Raw genomic sequence first — 15,687 nt, forward strand, 5'->3', positions numbered from 1 at the left:
TCGTATTTGGACAAATCCCGCCTTCTGATCTATGATTGGCTATTAATTATGTATGATTGTACTAGGATTGGCTATTAACCTGTATTCCTCATATCTTCGCCAATCCGAACAAAGAAGCAGGACTTTGTTTAAATACGGGTGGAGTAAAATGAACTCAAGACTGGCTGCATCGAAGGGTTGGGGCAGGTAGGAACCGAGACTCGGGGAGGAAAGTCTCTGGGTCTAGGAAACCACCTCCCCGTCGCTCGCCTTGTGCCGATCACAAAGGGTCGGTGAAAAGTCGCCAGTTATCTCGGTGTTTCGTGTATAAAGTTGGCTTCTATTTTATTTCTTAACCGTCAAGATTTCAGGTATTTTTTTTTTTTTTTTAGACTTTTCTGCCCAGAAGAGAGCAGAATCTTGTTTTCGTGGAGAAATAGTGAGGTGCTGCTTTAGGTCTGGATTGCCTATTAGCCAAGTTCCGTGGAAGTTTGCAGAGTGGAGCTGCACAGGTGAGTTGCTAACTAACAGTTTATTTGCTTAAAATTTAAAAGCAGTATTATTAAAATTAGCTCATTGATATTTGCATTTTCCCCAGCATGTTTTATTTTAGAGCCAGCATTTGAGTTAGGCTAACAGGCTAGCTAGCTAGTTAGCGAGCTTATTACTAATGCAGCAGTTTATCACCTCCGGATCTAAAGTTACCGTCTCTGGCTTGCTAGCTGGCCTAGTTTACAAAAACACCTCACCGAGTGAAACTGCTTTATTCTAATCGCTTCATTTAGCCTCACTAATAGACAGTGTAACTAGTTCTCATAGCGCTAATGGTCATTGAGCCCTGTGTAGTGTTCATGTTAGCGGAGTTTGCACGGTGTTCATCAGCACTGTCGCCAACTTCTTCAGGGGAAAGTAGATCATGCATGCTTGAGAAGGCGCTAGAGCTCGCCAGATGACGTCATATGCTAATCAGCGTTTTCACTGAATCGTAATGGTCATGTGAATTTATGTAGAAACTTGCGTTAATAAAGATTTGATGAAGACACTTGGATGAGGTTAGAGTTGTATCAGAATAGAAATAATAAATAAACAGCAGGGTTTTGTGATGCGGCTCACACCGTAGTGGATTATTACTTTAAGATAATTGAGTGTCTTAAAGTCGTATACCACCTCTCAGTCCCTCCAGGGGTTTTGCAATCACAAAAATAAACTCAAAATTCAAGCAAACTCTCTGAAGTACTCGGAGGAGATTGCAATTTTTCAAAGTTACCGCAGATTTGGGCCAAGACGTGACATGTGACATCATCACAGTGCGCCTTCAGACAAAGCCCTCTTCGAGTCACGTGCGTCGAACATGATTACAGCTAAAAGGTCTTGTTTACCAACAAACCTGTTCTGTTAATGTGCTTGTTCTAATACGTTACTGTTTCTATAGTAACAGTTAATTCTCATGGACTTGTACAGTGGGTACATCACATAATCTAAGACTAACAATATTTTTTTTAACATATAAGAAAAGACGTACTTATTTAACAGTTATGGAAAGAGTTTTGAGTGTCAGTGCTTTGTAACAGTAAATTTCCCACCACGGGAAAGTCTTCAGTACAGAGGAGTTTGTACTTTCTCAGTAACATAACAAGCTACAACTGTTTATAGCTCTATAACTTAACAGGAAATTGCTTTGGAGGCATTCCACAAACTTGAATGTATCTCTAAATGAATAAAAACGATGACATGTTCTTAATGATTCTTTAATAAATACCAGTTTGTGTCTGCAGTGTGTATTCTTGCCACTGATCATTTAAATAGACATGCCCACAATTACCCATATATTGGTATAAATTGGTATAAACTTATAAGTATGTATAACTGTGTAATTAACAGGACATAGTTATATGTCCAAAAATGTTTGTTTTGATAAATGTTTCACCTACCATTAAAATGTTTGTATACACATTTAATGTACTGATCTGTACTTGCAGATAAATAAATAAGGTCCTGTTATAAATAGCACAGGTGTAAATGGGTTCTGATGTGATTTAAAGAAGTACCTTGTCTTAGTCACGCTGAGATCCTTTTTTGGAGTTGTTCATCAATGCATGTGACCACATGACATCTGATCCCTCTGTGACCATTAGGTTAAACCAGCTAAAAATCTTTGCTCATGTGAAATGACTAGAGATGGCAAGAGAGCACTTTTTCTCCCCAATACTGATACTGGAACCTTGAGTATCGGCTGATACTGACATGCGTCCAAAGTTGTTTTCTTTGAAAACTGCTAAGCTTTTTTAAAATTTATTTATTTGCTTTTCTAACTGAAGCACTTCACAGTTAAACTCTTTGATACAAATATCATTTACATTTGAAATATAATAAAGTATAAATATAATAATGTCCATCCTAACAAAAGAAAAAAAGTCTCTTTAAGCATTTCCAGTTCCAGAAATATTGGATCCAATTCCAGTCTTTGCTGTTTGTTACAGGATCCGACGTCTTGTCCACCATTTTGTGCTGGTATCGGCCCAATACTGATACTGAGTATCTTCTTTTAAAAATTACAATGAGTTAAAACTAATGACTCCAATACAAGCTGATAGTCGTTGGACCTCAAGTATCTCTTTACTGATTTACTGTATTTTAGAAAATAGTGGACATTACGGTTCTTTTTATTTGTAATCCTGCATATAGACTAGAAAACAATGAACATTATTTTACACGTTGGTTAGAAATGTTTGGTAGATGATTGTATATTGAGGAGTCTAGAGGCAGCTTGGAGGAAGTGAGTCCTCTCACCTCTTGTTGCTTATTCTGCTTTCAAGATACACGAGTAGTGCATGAGCATGTCTCACCTCTTTAAACTTCTGTGTGTGTGTGTGTGTGTGTGTGTGTGTGTGTGTGTGTGTGTGTGTGTGTGTGTCCTTTCACTCACCCTTTTCTCCAGTTCCAATTTCTCTGCTTCTTATCTGCTTCTGCATTTCTCCTGATCTGATTCGGTCCACCCTTCCCTCTTTTTTCCTCGCTGTTTTACTTTTCCTCTTGAACCATGTGTGATAACATGGACCACGAGGATAAGCCACCTGCTCCACCTGTAAGGATGAGTAGCACGATCTTCAGCAGTGACGGGAAAGACTACACGCTGCTGGCAAATCACAGCTCCAAGCCCTTACCGTCTGTGCCTGAAGAGAGGAAACCTCGCAGCAAAATCATCTCCATCTTCTCAGGGGCAGAGAAAGGTGTGTGTGTGTGTGTGTGTGTGTGTGTGAGAGAGAGAAATATGAGTGTGAATACTTGTTCTTGAAAACGCAAAGTATGTTCCTCACTGTGTGCTTGATATATTAATGGTGTATATTGGTGATGGTGCAGATGAACTGACCTCAGCCATGCATATGAACAATAATTATTTATTATTGTTGTTGTTATTACTGCTGCTGCTCTTTTTTTCCTCTATTACACAGAAGGTCATTAATATACAAGTCTAAACAAATACTAAGCCAGGGAATCCCAAACCTCAGGTGGAGTCACTTGATTTTCAAATGTATTAATTTATTTTACCAATTAATATTAGAAATACTGAAGATGGATTTTGAGTGCTAATATTTATAAATGCCACCTTTTAAAAAGCAACATTTAAATTAATAATGTACGCGTTTACATCTTTACAAGATTTAAATCTTCACATGCTGCACTAGTGTAGGAATTCAGTCCATCTACCTTCACTTTACTAACTAGCATTGTGTCTCAAATCGCATACTTGTGTATTTTTCTAGACCATTGTTGATTACTAATGTTATTGGGTTTTGGTATGAGAGACAGTTTAACATTGATGCGAATAAAATTGCTAAACCAGTACTTCATTGGTTTACTCGTACAGGGAGTAGGAAGGTAAAGACGAAGCTTCCAAATACTTAATCTAGGAAATGAATACAAGCAAATATTCAAGCGCCAGCTGAAAGAGTTCTGAGAGACATCTCAAGTTTTGAGTAATCCGCTGAAGTTTGTTTTTGAACCAGGTTGTGTTAGTGAGACAGAAAATAAGTTATTTTAAATAATTGTGAGTTGATCCCATTTAAAAAAAAATTATTATAACTGTCTTTTAGGTGGAAGGCGGAAAGACAGGGACAGGGAGCGGCCGGAAATCTCTTCTCCCTCAGGTTTCGAGCACACCATCCATGTGGGCTTTGATGCTGTGACTGGGGAGTTCACGGTGAGAGGAAAAGCTTTTTTTTTTATTTGTTGTACACCAATTTTCCATTTTATTAGTTCCACCTGCAGTGTACATGTACTCAAAAGTATTTAACCCCTGAAGACTGTGAATATGTACAAACATTCATTTGCATGCCTTGTTTATTCTAAATTGGACATATCATATGAATTTATTGAATAGCATGTAATTTTTAGTTAATCCACATCGTAAACATTTAATGCCCATTCAGTGTCTGTGTTTTTATTTACTCGCTGGTCTGTAGTGTGATTTTAAAATTTTGTGGAAACACACTTTAAGCCCTTTTGGAAATCTACAGTAATGTGGCTTTAGTTAAGCAGGTACAAATCCCATCCATGCACGTATTCATATTAATTTCAAGCTGGCTAAAAAATACAGCAAAGGCTTAAATGTAATGGAGTAGCAGCAACCCTGCCAGGAAAAAAGCTGCCAGACCTTTGTGGGATCTTTTTTTCCCCCCTCAATTTAGTCATCTGCCAATTCTCATCCATCCAGCCAACTCTTCCCTATCGCATGACAACCAACGATTGTAGAGGGTGAAGGCTAACATGTGCTGCCTCCAAGATACATAAAGCCAGCCAGCCACATGTTTTTGATGACTCCTGCTCATGTTGTGTATCACGCTAGGAAGAAAGCGTTATCTGAGCACACAGACACCCACAAGTGGCTAATGCCACTGATCTCGCAATCTCCTGATGATAAGTTGAAATTTTTTCTGTCATGCCACTTTTGAAAGCTGGAACAGAAGCATACTCATGGCCTTCATAGTCAAACACCTTGCTCCACTCTGCAGATTGTAAAATTTACTTAAATACACAACAAGGCATTTGAATGAGGCTAAACTGTAATTGTTGAGGAACATGGATCAACGTTATGTGTGGTGTGAGAAAGAGCACCCTCTAACAGTCAAACAAGGAGGAGTCTGCATGGGTAATACTGTGGGGGTGTTTTGCTACTTCCAGAACTGGGAATTCATGTGGTCATTGAGATAGCGGTCTTTTCTGAAGAAGAATGTAATGCCTTAAGTCCATAAGGTGAAACGTGTTAATCATTCTATATTCCAGATCTCAGGCCAAGTCTACCAAAGCCTGGTTTCTGTGAAAAATCCTGTAATGCACTGGCGGCATGCCCGGGGTGGGAACTCAAATGTCAGGGGTGTCTGGTGCCACCCCTGACATCTGATTGGCCACCCAGAGTGGCACCGCAAAATTTCATTCATTACTGGCAGTTTGATGCTGATACTGACATCTCATTTCACCTCTTGTTAAAAGAAGCATTTATTTATTTAGACATGAAGCGACACGGCACATTTTTCAAATTGGGGACGACGACTAGGGAATAATTAGGCTTGAGTTGCTGTGATTGACTGGTGAGAGAGAGTATTCTATTCCCATGCAGAGAGCATGGCCAATTTTACTCACTTGGACTCCTGGCCCTGGATGGCTGTGGCAATGACGGGATTCGAACTTGATATCTTACATGAAAAATGGTTACTTTCACTTCGCCCAAGCGTTATCTGGGTGACCTGACAATTTGCAAGCTGGTGGGTAGGACTGTGGTCTCTTTTGTTCATTTAATCAAAAAGTATAACAGCCAAAACAATTTTTATGTATATCAATGAGGTGTTGGAGCACAGGGCTGATCTGTTTCTCAAAGTAGTCAGAATCATGGTTTAATGTCCTCCCCTGTGCTTTTGTCCTGTAGGGAATGCCAGAGCAGTGGGCACGATTACTGCAGACCTCGAACATCACCAAGTCCGAACAGAAGAAAAACCCTCAAGCTGTGCTAGATGTCCTCAAGTTCTATGACTCCACAGGAAACACAGGCAGGCAGAAGTACCTCAGCTTCTCTTCAGGTGAGCTCTGCACCTCTTCTGTGGATTACCAACATAATCAGTCTATGCACATATTATTTTGACATAACCATTGTCTTAATTTTAAGAGCCGTGGCTTTAAATTGTGAGACACGCAAAGCATAACAGGAGGACCCTAGGGGTTCATGGTGCACTATTAAGTGAAAGAAAATACATTACAAACACTTTATCTCTTCATATTACTCTCTGACCGCAAGTAATGACTTATTCTGTTTGTTTTCTCTTACCCATTGTATGTTTGTTTAGAGAAGGATGGATTTCCTTCGGCCGATCATTCGGTAAATTTTGAAATGACACCAGAACCTCAAATATTTATCTTTTTTTGTTTCAAAGGGTTACCTGCTGATTCCACATTTTGTCTTTAAAACACAGCCTGTTAAAAAGAGCACAGACAAGCCATCACCAAACACCAAGAATGCTGAAGATGATGATGACGATGACGAGACACCACCGCCTGTTGTGGCACCGCGGCCAGAGCACACCAAGGGGGTAAGAAAAGCCAGGAAACAGTGAAAATGGGTGTGTCTTGATTAGATGGATTTAGGTGATCTATTGAAATCACAGCATACATTAAATCCACCAGTAGCAATGCTTTTATTTGACTATTTTACATTGTAACCTTATGAGAATAATTAGCATCATTTATACATGTATTACTGCAAGGATTTTTTTCTACATGTAAACATTCAGTAGTTCAGGTCATGACATCGGTACCACCATGTACAATTTGTGCGTCTAATAGCCGTGAGTGTTTTTCATATGCCTACAATTCTTATTTTTCTTATATTTTTACCTTGAATTTCTTATAGCATGTTTTTGCCACACCCAAATTACGGTAGTCACAGTTTTATTTGGAGCCGTTCATCATCTCGGAATCTGAAGTAGTTTATGCAAATGAACATTATGAAGTCTTTTCGTTAGAAACATAAATTGAATCATTTACTATACACTCAGTGAGGGGGAAAAGGATAGTAAATAATTGATAGACACCTATAGAGTTATATAAATTTATGGCATTTGTCAGACGCCCTTATCCAGAGCAACTTACAGAAGTGATTTGAAGTCTTCATCTTATGTGTGTGTGTGTGTGTGAGTGAGAGAGAGATTGTGCCCGTAACTACTTCATCAGTGGTGGATACTGTGACTTTATTCTGTTGTGTTGGGTTATAATGTGACATACTGTCAGGTTTCGTAGCATTTTGAGTCACCAACTTGTAATTAAGACTGGTAATCTCTAGATTTCTGCTAATGTCCCCAATTCTATCTGTCTCTTTCAGGTGAACACTCGGTCAGTTATTGATCCCATCCCTGCACCAGTCTCTCCAGATGGGGACGTTGCATCCAAAGCTGCAGACAAACAAAGACCCAAAAAGGGCAAGATGTCTGATGAGGAGATCATGGACAAATTGAGTATGACTGCACACAAATATGTGCACCTCACACACATTTAAAGGGTCATGAACCCTCCTTCTTTCAGCTTAAGTTTACCTCTCAATGTTTTTGAAAAATGCAACTGAAAAAAATGCAACTGGCTTGGATGGCTGTGCGAAGAAGGGAGGGGGAGTGGGCGTGGCAGGGGAGAAAGAGCCGGGCGAGCCTTCAGAACACTTCAGAAGTTCTTTTCTGAATTGCCACACAATCCTTGATTCTTGGCTATTTATTGCAAGTTTGTCACAAGACTTATCGTTTGTCTGTGTTTTGTTGTGTGCAGGAACCATAGTCAGTATTGGAGATCCTAAAAAGAAGTACACGCGATACGAGAAGATCGGACAAGGGTGAGCTTTGTTCTTAGACCTCAGTGCCAATAAGATCATGTGTTGGCTAATATGTGCATGAACACATTTCCTGTTTCACAGAGCTTCAGGGACAGTGTTCACGGCCATCGATGTTGCTACAGGACAAGAGGTAATAAAAATAGTTGGCATTGGAAAATATTATTTTAGATATTCATAAAATATTTAAACTGTTGTAGTCGCTTTCTTACAGTGTTACATGGCTTTAATTAAATAAATGGTGTGACAATAGCATCAAATTTCCCACTTATCCTAAATATAGTCAGTCAGACAAGGTATGTTTGGTGCCTGTTTTGCTGTGAAGCTATAGAAATGTAATGGAAGTGTACCTCGCCCAGACTTTATCCCAGAAATAAATGCTCACATGAAGCTGCATTATCCTGCTCACATCATAACTGCATTATCCTGATCAGGGTCATGGTAGAGCCATAGTCTATTCCAGGAACACTGAGCTCAAGGCATTGTAATTCACCCCAGCTGGAATGCCAGACAATCACTGGGCACCACACACACATTCACACTGAGGGGCAACTTACTGTATCCAGCCTGCTGACCTACATGATTTTGGGAGGTGCACAGAGAGCCGGGAACCCAGAGAAAGCCTACACGAACACGTGGAGAACATGCACAGAAACTACACAGACCCCTGCTTAAACTGAGGACCCTAGAGCTGTGAGCTGGCAATGCTACCTACTGTGTCCATGCCACCATGCCCTCCACCTACAAAAATTTTGCCATGTAGAATTTTGGGTCACATTATCATTGTAGGTTCAGTGCAAAACTAAAGAAGAAAATTTCAGATGCCAAATTGGTCTTGGCTAATAGATTTATTGTAGGGTGTATATTGTGCAAATTACGTTTTTATGATAACGATTTATTTAAGAGTGGAAATGGATGCATGGAAATTTTCTGTCACTGAACCTGTAATAAATTGTGTTAAAGATGTGACTAATGGTACCCCATCAGCTTTTTAAGTGTAATCTATAAAGTACAGTGTTGTTCATATTGCTTGTTCCTTTCCTTGCTTTCCGTAGGTGGCCATCAAGCAGATCAACCTGCAAAAGCAACCCAAGAAGGAGCTAATTATCAATGAAATTCTCGTTATGAAGGAACTGAAGAACCCTAACATTGTGAACTTCTTAGACAGGTGCCTTTCTTTTTTTTAGTCACATCGAAGACTAACATTCGTTGGCTGCATGTTGTAGATTTCTTTGGTTTTAACAGCACAGTAATGATTTCATTCGGAGTACTGTTACTCTGCGATGTAACCATGTGAACTGTGTGTGTTCTGAAGTTTTCTAGTAGGGGAAGAGCTGTTTGTGGTGATGGAGTACCTGGCTGGTGGCTCACTGACCGACGTAGTGACTGAGACGTGTATGGACGAAGCTCAGATCGCCGCTGTTTGCAGAGAGGTATAGAAAATGTCCAATCACCTGTGTGGTCTCAAGAAATGCTTGATGATTAGCTGCTTAAGTGAATATGTTGTGTCAGAAGTAGTGTTGGGCGTACCAACAGCACACTTGTTAATGTTTAACCAACCTATTTTCAAAATCATTACACTTCTGTCTTTGCTAAGACTGAACCAAAATTCACAGATACCAGTTCTGACTGATTCAGGTGTCAGTTGTTCTACACTAGGAGCAATTAAATTCCTTACTATTAGTCATATTTTATTTCCACCCAGATGTGCAGCGTTGATGATACATTTTCTTTTGCCCGCCACCTCTGAGAAACTTTCTGCGTACATTCCATACTGTTTTTCAGCAACCTCAAAACCAGTCTTGTATTTTTAGTCTGATCAAGATGATGCACATCTTTGTGATTATTATTTCTTTAGCATAGACATTTTGACTACATTTATTTACTGTATTATGCATCTTCACACTTGTTGTGTTTTTTTTTTGTTTTTTTTTTTTTTTTTTTAAATATACTTCTGTTAGTGCTCTTAAAGGGATTTCAAACATTTAGTCATTATGGGTTGTGTCATTTATAAGAAGCCGCTTATTATAAGGAACAAGAAAATAATGTAAAATGAAAGTCTACAATTTTGTCGAATAATTAGGCTGATTTCTAAACATCCAAGTTTGCTGGAAAAGAAACCTTCGGTCACTTGTTCTTTGTTAAAACGCAGCCTTAAATGAACATGCATATTTTATTATATATTTGCTAGAAGACACTAGTTTATTTATTTTTGTACATTTTTATTTACTTCTGTTTGTAACCAGGCTTTATGCGATTAATTTTTTATCCCTTTATTTATTTATTTATTTATTTATTTATTTGCAGTGTTTACAAGCACTAGAATTCCTTCACGCCAACCAGGTCATTCATCGAGACATCAAGAGTGACAACGTTCTGCTGGGAATGGACGGCTCTGTTAAACTTAGTATGTCGGAGCACACAGAGGGCCCTACTTGGAAACCACCACTTATAGGAAACCCCTACCCTGAAATGCATTAAATGGGTTTATATTGAAATATTTGTGATGTGCTTAGCGAGCCCAGTGCTAATTTGTTTTTCCCCATGAGAAGTTCTGCCCTGCTTTGATGACTCATGTGGACTGTGTTATTGCTAGCACAATTACTGGTGTTTGATAGCAGAAAGCTTTTAATGATCTCACACAAATGATAATGACCAGGTTTATTTAACAGAAGAAGAAGAGCTTCTTTTCCTCACTCACCATTTTCCAGTCATGTTCTTTGTGCATTAACTCTGTATTAATGAGATATTCAACATAGAATTAGGGTAGACAAAAGCCACAACGTTCCAGAATGCAATGCAGATATATGAAGGATTTGCGACAAGTTAAAGCAGAGACTCTGCTCAGATAGCTAATTATCCGAGTTTACGAGGGTGATGGTGTTGATTATGGTATTAGTTTGAAAGTTGGACCTTTTGGAAGCTGATCTATTTGAAGAGAGCATACAGATGTGGAGGTGAGAGAGCTGAGGAGAGCTGGACAGATTAAAAAACTCAAGTGCCACTGCATCGCTCTCTTTAGGTAGAGATGAAGTGAAGGCTAAGTCCCACTGCTCTACTATCAGTAGGTTGTCGAAAGGCATTGTTGGAAAAGTAGGAAACTGTTGATGAAAGGAGCTTAAGCAAAAAACTCAATTTTATTATTAAGTCAATCTTAATCTAAGCTAAATATCATTTTTTATTATTATTATTATTATTATGCAAGTAATTCAGGTGCATCTTTCCTTTAGCATGTATTTATACTGGCTCCAGATTTGTGCTGATTTTGCTGAAAAATCTGATTTTGTATATAGAATGTGCAAGCACTTTTCCTGGTATTAGTAGTCACTCTTGTTTTCCTCCCCTCCTTCTTATTTCTTTTCTCCTGTGCATGGTGTAGCGGATTTCGGTTTCTGTGCCCAGATCACACCAGAGCAGAGCAAGAGGAGCACAATGGTGGGCACGCCATATTGGATGGCCCCCGAGGTTGTTACCCGCAAAGCTTATGGGCCAAAGGTGGACATCTGGTCTCTTGGAATCATGGCTATTGAGATGGTGGAAGGAGAGCCTCCATACCTTAATGAGAATCCACTGAGGGTGTGTCTGTGATTTTATCCTGTTTTACCAACCTCACACACAGGGCTTTACAGAGGTGTTTAAAAAAACAACCATGCATTCAGACACCCTTTGCGAAGCCTGCTTTATATTCATCACCTATCCTACCTTTTTTCCTGTTTGCAGGCACTTTACCTCATTGCTACTAATGGAACGCCAGAGTTGCAGAGTCCAGAGAAACTGTCACCCATCTTTCGTGATTTCTTAGCTCGCTGTCTGGAAATGGACGTAGAAAAGAGGGGCAGCAGTAAAGACCTTTTACAGGTAAAGAAAATGGAGTAATGGTGTTGAATTTCTGGAATTAAATACAAATTTTACTGAGCATTATTTGTATACGAGTTTCATTATGTCAACATGTACCATATTTTCTGGACGGTGCTTTGAGTAACTCGCTAAATTTTGTTTGCTTAGATAAAAAAATATATATCTGATTTACTTTGTGGACCTCACTTTGTCACATTGTCATGCTGGAACAGGGCCTCTTAGTTCCAGTAAAGGGAAATTGTAATACTACAGCATATAAAGACATTTCTATTCCAACTTTGTCGCAACCGTTTGGGGACGAACTGTTTACATTTTACACTTACATTTGTTCATTTAGCAGACGCTTTTATCCAAAGTGACTTACAAATGAGGAAATACTAGCAAAGCGATATATCAAGTGGAGAGCAATACAAGTAGTGCTACCATACAAGATTTATAGTTTATAGAGTTCTAGAGAAGCAAAGTGATCAGAGTAGAGCTGTAAGAGCTAGAGTAAGGTGGGTTTTTTTTTTTTTTTTTTTTTTTTTTATAATTAAATAAACACTATCTGTTGTGATGGTCAGGTGTCTACAAACTTTAGCTATATAATGCATATGTTTCTAATGAAGTCATTAAATGAGTTCATGCCAAATCATTGTTTTACTTTATGAGAAGCTTTTGTTTGGCTGATCACTTCTACTAACAGTTCACCTTTTAATAACCTTTCTCATAACTGCTGAAGTTACACTACTTGTTTTGATCTATGATAAAAGCATGGTAGCATGACCATTAAACATTGACTTGATGACTCTGTTTTCTCCACCCCGTCCCCTAGCATCCTTTCCTTAAGTTGGCGAAGCCTCTGTCCAGTCTCACACCGCTCATTCTGGCTGCCAAGGATGCCATGAAGAACAACCGCTAGCATCCTTCCTGGATGAGTCATGCTGAGAAACCCAGCATGTTGAACGGACTCTGACTCCTGTGCCACGTCTCTTGCCGCTGTGCCACCTGGCCAGCTATTATTGCTAAAACAAAGTTTCTACAAGCATGTCAGCGGCGCTTTTTAAACTGGTGGGATTCCTCTCGGCGGTCGGTGGGTGGGTGGGTGGGGATGGGGGCCATCTTAAATGTCTCGTCTCCTCGTCTGTTCTACTGTAGCCTTTTCGATAATATTTTATACTGCACGGTATTTCATCAGTGTTTTTTTGTTTTTTTTTCCTCAGTGTCCTTTCTTCTCGACTATTGTGCAGTAGATTTTTGTCCTTAAGGGGAGAAGTATTTAAAGTGTCCTTGACATGTTTTGTTAGTGATTTCATTTTTATAGAAAGTAATAAGCTACAAAAACTTGTGACCTTTTTTTTTTTTTTTTTTTTTTTTTTTTTTTTTTTTTTTTTTTAAAAACTCATTTTCCTTAAAAATGTAGCTGGGATGAGGAAAACCAGCATTATCACTGGGTGATTTGATTTGATTTGATTTGTTACCTGGTGTCATTGCCTCTTCAACCATGAACGGATGTAAGAATTGACCAGTTTCCGGAACTCTATAATAACATGTAAACATTCATGACACAGATGGCATATGTTGTGTACTTTAAAGAACCACAATAACTGCTCCACCAAGTATTTTAGACTACATGTTTGTATAAATGAGTGTTTTTGTAGTAACTAACATTTTATTACAAGATTACAACTGTGAAGTTGTCATGTTAAGTGCCAGAATGGATATTTTTATGGCTTATGCAAACTCGATTCTGCAATTTTAAAAAAAAAAAAAAAATGTCCTTAAAGGCTGTCAAACAGCTCCAGGTTTCTGATATCTGAAATGAATTGCCTAAAACTCACTTGTACTCAATCAAGTGCCATATTTGAGCAAATACAGTCAATTATTGTCTAGATACAGTGTGGGTTAATTGCTAAATTATCATTATGAATCACGGGCAATTTTTGCAAATTTCTGCTCAGGGTGTGTAGTTTTATATCATCGTTAGCAAAGATGATTCATTATAGAAAATGTGCAGTTTTGGTGGTGGCAGCCTTATTTTAGTCATGCCTGCATCCAATTGTTGAAGGTATTGTTTTTTTTTGTTTGTTTTTTAAATTAAAGTTGTCTACCACAGTACATAGGGGTTGAAATTAAATAATGAGTAGAAGCTCGAAGGACAGACTTGCCGGTTTAATTTCATTGTTTATACATGCAAATCAGTTGAACGATGTACAAATTACAGCATTTTTAAAAATCAAAACAAACCCATCAGAGTTTAGGCATGGCTAAATACACTATTTGATACATTCTTAAAAAGAAAGAAAGAACGAACATGTCGGTGAGCTCAGAAACACCAAATAACCACAGGCAATAGTTGTGATGGATGCACGAGGAACCCTTTGCCTGATGATGAAAATCCCTTTACAACAGTTGGCCAGATCACGAACACCCTACAGTAGCTGGATGCACCTGTGTTAAAGTGTGTATGACACACAAAAATGTTGTAATTCCTCAACTGTTTTAGATGTAAATACCCTCAAATTAAAGCATGATCAGATACTATACTGTGATTCAATACCGCCCTAAAGAAGCTATTTCACATAACAGACGTTTACATATGGTCCACAATACATCATAACTTCATTTACACAAATGAACCAGTTCAAAAGTTTACACATGCTTGATTCTTAATACTGTGTGTCCTTACCTGGATGATCCACAACTGTTTTTTGTTTTGTGATAGTTGCTCATGAGTCCCTTGATTGCCCTAAGCAGTTAAACTGCCCACTGTTCTTCAGATAAATCCTCCAGGTCCTGCACATTCTTTGCTTTTCCAGTGTCTTCTGCATATTTGACACCTTTCCAACAGTGACTATATGATGCTGAGATCCATCTTTTCACACTGAGGACAACTGAGGGACTCGTACACAACTATTACATAATGTGAAAACATTCACTGATTCTCAAGAAGGCAACAAGATACATTAAGATATAGCTAGTGTAAAATTTTGAATCGGTGTAAATTGTTATTTTGTCTTCTGGGAAACATGTAAATATCTTATTTAGCTTCTGAAGGACAGTACTAAATAAAAAAGGTCAAAGTCGACTGCTTAAGTAAGCGGTTACTCTTCAACATCAGATATAAATTCACCGGATGCATTAACTAGAGCCGAGACGGTTTAGGTGAAGCCACAAAGCGATAATCTTCAAATTCGCAACACGTGGCCGGTTAGCTCAGTTGGTTAGAGCGTGGTGCTAATAACGCCAAGGTCGCGGGTTCGATCCCCGTACGGGCCAGTTCCTTTTACACGGCTACACAACTATCTTATTGAATAATAATTTCATACAGGGCATTAGCTTAATGGTTTTCAGCAAACCTTTCACTCACCTAATTACTTTGATGGTTTCAAGACTCAAGTTACAAAGTCAGACCAAACAGTATATATTGGTGATATGCTGTATTACTGTTTAATATATAAATAGAGGGGTTTCAATTCTCTAAAATATCCTTAGAGAGTTCCCTCAAAATGCCACCATGTCTGTCCAGTCCAAGACAGGAATAGTTGCACATAATGTCCAGTCACACTACGCACGTATAGTCCCCTCTAAAGGTATTGAAACAGCAAAGCCAATTCTATTGTTTTTGCTATACATTGAAGACATTTGGGTTTGAGATCAAAAGATGGATATGAGATGATAGATCAGATTTTTTGCACTAGACGTACTAAACAACTTATAACATGGTACCGTTTATGGTAGACAATTTTTAGGTGAGCAAAAGTATAGGAAGAGAGTCTTAAAGTAAATTTAAATAAATAACACTTAATATTTTGTTTCATATCCCTTGCTTGCAATAACTGCATCAAGCATCAATAACTACTGGTAGAGGTTAATCACGGTTCCAGAACTCACCTGCTGCTCACTTTGTAAGATATACTGCAAAAAATGGGAGAGGGAAAGGGGATTATGTGGTGGATTATGTCTTTCATGAATTCATACAGTTCAACTCCATGCATGAACAATAG

General features: G+C 38.5%; 1 protein-coding gene and 1 non-coding gene across 3 annotated transcripts; both read left to right on the forward strand.

Moving 5' to 3' along the window:
* Window positions 1–157: 157 nt before the first annotated feature.
* pak2b (p21 protein (Cdc42/Rac)-activated kinase 2b) lies at window positions 158–13,836 on the forward strand. Of its 2 annotated transcripts, XM_047158032.2 has the most exons (16): window positions 158–268; window positions 372–491; window positions 2,918–3,209; window positions 4,074–4,180; window positions 5,903–6,053; window positions 6,318–6,349; window positions 6,444–6,560; window positions 7,349–7,481; window positions 7,783–7,846; window positions 7,928–7,976; window positions 8,899–9,011; window positions 9,159–9,276; window positions 10,151–10,250; window positions 11,223–11,419; window positions 11,564–11,701; window positions 12,516–13,836. In XM_047158032.2, the coding sequence occupies exons 3-16, from the start codon at window positions 3,020–3,022 to the stop codon at window positions 12,600–12,602; spliced, it is 1,596 nt and encodes a 531-aa protein (XP_047013988.1). In that variant the 5' UTR covers window positions 158–268; window positions 372–491; window positions 2,918–3,019; the 3' UTR covers window positions 12,603–13,836. The 2 variants fall into 2 exon arrangements, with proteins under 2 accessions (XP_047013988.1, XP_047013989.1); XM_047158033.2 differs by lacking the exons at window positions 158–268; window positions 372–491; window positions 2,918–3,209; window positions 4,074–4,180 and adding an exon at window positions 5,619–5,741.
* A 1,049-nt stretch (window positions 13,837–14,885) lies between these two features.
* trnai-aau (transfer RNA isoleucine (anticodon AAU)) lies at window positions 14,886–14,959 on the forward strand. Its single transcript has one exon. It is a non-coding gene; the product is annotated as a tRNA-Ile (tRNA).
* The last annotated feature ends 728 nt before the right edge of the window (window positions 14,960–15,687 follow it).

Source organism: Ictalurus punctatus, chromosome 10 (genome assembly GCF_001660625.3).
Source record: "Ictalurus punctatus breed USDA103 chromosome 10, Coco_2.0, whole genome shotgun sequence".
NCBI lineage: Eukaryota > Metazoa > Chordata > Actinopteri > Siluriformes > Ictaluridae > Ictalurus > Ictalurus punctatus.

What these genes read in the sequence shown, in the direction of transcription:
- pak2b (XM_047158032.2), top strand. Translation starts at nt 3,020, where the DNA reads ATGTGTGATAACATGGACCACGAGGATAAGCCACCTGCTCCACCTGTA. An exon ending in GGCCAGAGCACACCAAGGGG is followed by an intron (nt 6,561 to 7,348) that starts GTAAGAAAAGCC and finishes TGTCTCTTTCAG; the next exon opens with GTGAACACTCGGTCAGTTAT. An exon ending in TTAATGAGAATCCACTGAGG is followed by an intron (nt 11,420 to 11,563) that starts GTGTGTCTGTGA and finishes TCCTGTTTGCAG; the next exon opens with GCACTTTACCTCATTGCTAC.